This window comes from Arachis ipaensis, chromosome B01 (genome assembly GCF_000816755.2).
Source record: "Arachis ipaensis cultivar K30076 chromosome B01, Araip1.1, whole genome shotgun sequence".
NCBI classification, from domain to species: Eukaryota; Viridiplantae; Streptophyta; class Magnoliopsida; order Fabales; family Fabaceae; genus Arachis; species Arachis ipaensis.
The window spans coordinates 45,954,394-45,958,054 of NC_029785.2; the positions used below are offsets into that span (position 1 = coordinate 45,954,394).

Consider the following 3,661-nt stretch of genomic DNA (forward strand, 5'->3'; position numbering starts at 1 on the left):
TACTAATCTGTATAAACAAAGTTAAATAAAAGAAAATTAAAAATAAAAAAGATGGAATAATTATTCCATCCACTGTTCATATTCTGTTGCTAAGCAATCCTTGTCTACACCAATTATTAATCCAAGTGCAAGGCAAATCAACTTAATCACAAAAGTGATGAGCCATAAATGAGAAATGTTAGGGAACAAAAACATTTTATCAATATTAGCCAACACACTGGGCCAATACTTTACCTTTATACTATTAGCATTTAGGATCTAGGGTTTAGAATTTAATGCTTAGTATTTAGAGCTGGCCAAGTGTTAGCAAAAAATGATAAACTTTGTTGGTCATATAGCCCTACTTGTCTTAAATAGCTTGTTTAAGAAGTTATATTCTTGTTAACTACTTGCAGATATTTTGTTGTCAGCACATATCATAAGATTCCTATATTAATCCACAGGACAAGTCTTACCGGAATGTCAGTTTTCATGCCAATACAAGTCACTGCATTGTGCCCATATCCAGTTAAGTCTGTTGATGTCTGCTCAGGAGCCAGCCTCACTGCATACAATAAATAAAACTTCCAAATTTCAAAATATAGAAAGGACTGGAAAATAAACAAGTATGGTATAATACTATAATGTTAAACAACTTGCAACTGATATAACTAACACACTGGTTTTTTCCTTCCAATGCCACCGCATTCTACAAATTTCATTCAAACATTCTTGTGCTAATCTCAAGATAACCAAACAATCAGCGGAAAAGGTGAGGCACTTTCAAGTGCACTGGCATCCCGCATTAATGTGGGTTTGGAGAAGGGCCGAATCCAAAAGAAATAATGTAGGCAGCCTAATAGATAATTACCTGTTTTCCCAGCTTAAACATGTGACATCTCAACCGTTGTACTAAGGCTCCCCTTCACAGACACTACGCACATAAATAGAATGATGTAAAATGCAAAAACAAAATAACTTACTGTTGAATTTCTTCTTCGCTATGCTTCCATTGTTGAGCGAATACAGAAAATTCTTGACAGCCTCGGCATTGAACCGCGCTGTGTACTGCAAAACAAAACAAAACAAAGCAATACACAGACGCATAATTAAAGACAAATTAACACCTAACAGCAACGAGTTCATTCCCAAAATTTAACAAATAATTACAGGCCACCTGAACCACAACAACATAATACTTGGAGTTTTTGCGATCGCTACAATCAACGACATTAGCGGGCGCTTGCGTGTTAACCTGACCAGTGAGCACGATAACAAGATTTCACGATTTCAGCTAATGAATTAAATTATAAAATGATTTTATAGTTTGAAGAGAATGAGGATAGTGAATACCAAAACGATGCTTTTGCAGAGATGTTGGATGGAGTGAGCAGCGAGGGCATCGCGTCGAGCTTCAAGAGACCAGTCGTAGTAATCAGGTGGGACCCTCTTGAAGGAAAAGTCGTTAACGGCGTTAGAGCGCAAAATGGAGGAAAGACGAGTAACGGTGTCAGCTTCGTCAACGATGGGAGAATCAGTTGATGGAGTGGAGTGGTTTTGGTTTTGTTTTTCTAACTCCGATATGCGTTTCAGGAGCTGGGTTTGAACTCGTTCCAGCTCCGCCAGGGCTTCCATTCTTGTTCTTGTGGTAGTTTGCTACAGAGCCACCTAGCTAGAGGGATTAGGTGTTAGAAAAACTAAATTAATTAACTAGAATAAAAGTATTTCTACAAATTACAAGAGTTTTGAAAAAAAATTCTACTAAAAAGAAAACCCAACTCCCCAACGCGTCACCCCTTCCCCCAACACCCCCTCATTCGTGAATGAATCAGAAGCAAAGTTCAAAAAATCCCCAAACCAAAACCCTAGCTTCAACGGTTCTGCCGCCGTCCGGGGTTGTCGTCGCGCTCAGGAACTTCCTTCTTCGCCTGGTTGTCGTGCTCCAAGTCTCCAATCCCTCTCCTTATTCACCAGTCGCCAGCGTTCTCGTCCAGGGGTCCTGTTCGGCCGCTCTTCGTCCGTCGTCGCGGTCATCGCCAGGTCGCCGTCGTTCGTCGCGTTCAACTGCTCTTCCTCATACTCTACTCACTGCCCTCACCGAAGGTAATGGTTGCTCTGCTCAGTGCTCAGCCTCGTTCTTGGTTGATTAGCTTTTGCTCTGTCCCTGCTTGATGATGATTGATGACTCTGTGTGCTCATTGTTCATTACTTCTTGCTTAAATTGAAAATCTTGTTAATCCTGTTAATTAAATTGAGGATTGATGACTCTATCACTGCTCATTGCTCATCCATTTAGAGATTTTCATTTTTATCTATTTCTTTTTCATGAGAAGAATTTTATTAAGATAAAGAGAAAAGAAAATGGAGAAAGAGATGATAGAGACCCACTTTACAAAAAATCAAGAAAGAAATCATATTGGTCATATGATCTACACAATCCATGCATTTTCATGTGTTCAGAATATCTAGGCTGTGAATTTATCTTGTTACCAGGCCCAACATAGAGCTAACAGAAAACTATTAATAAACTATGAATTCCTTGTCAAATGGTTGATATTTTTTGGGTTTGTGACTGATAGGAAATACTGGAAAGCTTAGGACTAAAAATGGGTAAGTTGCATTTTTTGATCCATTTTTTCCCTTGGAACTCAATTTTGGTTCCCAACTGTATCAATTGCACAACCTATTTGAGATGATATATTGGTGAAACAACAAAATGTGTTTTTATTTTTTGGTTTTTATTTGGTAACAATTGTAATGGGAACTTTTATAGGTACTTTCTCATGTTTTTAGATTGGGAGATTGCAGACTCGACACTGTAGTTTTGGTAATGCCATTTTCAGCAAGCTTTCAATTTGTTTACGTAATATCCTTGATATTCTTTCACCACCCCAGAACCCTTCACCATAACATATTAGCTCTTTCACTTGCAGTTTTCCTCATCTCGCTTCGGGTGCCCCAGCCGGCCACCACAAGTTCCTGGAAAACATCCCCGTCATCCTCCGCCTGCAGCGTTGCTAGTTACCCGAGAACCTCCACCTCGGCCTCATTGTCGTCTCCAGGTTCCTGCGCTACGGCTACCATCCCTTTTCCTCATCGGCGGAGCCGCCGGCCGCGTCGGTGACACATTCACCTAACCTCTCCGGCCTTCGTTTCGGCCCCACCACCAGCATTTCGAGCTTTTCTCTTCTCGATGGGTCTTCTCAGCATCATTCGTAAGATCAAAAGAAAAGAGAAGGAAATGCGAATTCTTATGGTGTGAGTTTCTTTCCACTTCCGATCTCTCTCTCAAAACCCTCTCTCGTTTTTGTTATCTACTTTCTTGAATTATTTTTTCCTAATTACCTTCTTGCCCTTTGTTTGCTACATACTATACAGGGGATTGGACAATTCTGGGAAGACAACAATCGTTTTGAAGATTAACGGGGAGGATACTAGCGTCATTAGTCCTACTCTTGGCTTCAACATCAAAACCATCACCTACCAAAAGTGAGGAATCTTCTTCTCATTTCACTTCACAAAACATCACAGTCCCTACTATTGTTAGCTATCTTGTACTATTTTTCTTAGGAGAGAAAAATATGAGGATGAGTTTATATTACTATAGTCACTATTTAGGGGTAGATATGGGTTGTGACCCCTTGGTAGCATTACTCTTTTGTTTAAAGGGAAAGACTTTGAT

At 39.8% G+C, this 3,661-nt stretch overlaps 2 protein-coding genes across 10 annotated transcripts in view; one reads left to right on the top strand and one right to left on the bottom strand.

Moving 5' to 3' along the window:
* The window catches only part of LOC107629963, a 3,072-nt gene extending 1,394 nt beyond the window's left edge, over positions 1–1,678 (bottom strand). Inside the window, exons 1-4 of the mRNA XM_016332939.2 lie at positions 1,333–1,678; positions 1,157–1,234; positions 963–1,047; positions 456–544 (exon numbers count right to left, since the gene is read on the bottom strand). Of these exons, the coding sequence (XP_016188425.1) occupies positions 456–544; positions 963–1,047; positions 1,157–1,234; positions 1,333–1,614 (534 nt within the window). The 5' untranslated portion in view covers positions 1,615–1,678. The remainder of the gene's footprint in view (positions 1–455; positions 545–962; positions 1,048–1,156; positions 1,235–1,332) is intronic.
* LOC107629970 (ADP-ribosylation factor-like protein 2) overlaps positions 1,751–3,661 on the top strand; it is a 4,169-nt gene continuing 2,258 nt past the window's right edge. The window contains exons 1-5 of one of the 9 annotated variants that reach the window (XM_021121016.1): positions 1,751–2,082; positions 2,559–2,589; positions 2,753–2,806; positions 2,898–3,237; positions 3,358–3,468. In XM_021121016.1, coding sequence (XP_020976675.1) covers positions 3,173–3,237; positions 3,358–3,468 — 176 coding nt within the window. In that variant the 5' untranslated portion in view covers positions 1,751–2,082; positions 2,559–2,589; positions 2,753–2,806; positions 2,898–3,172. The remainder of the gene's footprint in view (positions 2,083–2,558; positions 2,590–2,752; positions 2,807–2,897; positions 3,238–3,357; positions 3,469–3,661) is intronic. The other 8 variants (XM_016332950.2, XM_016332966.2, XR_002360849.1 and 5 more) reach the window with 8 other exon arrangements.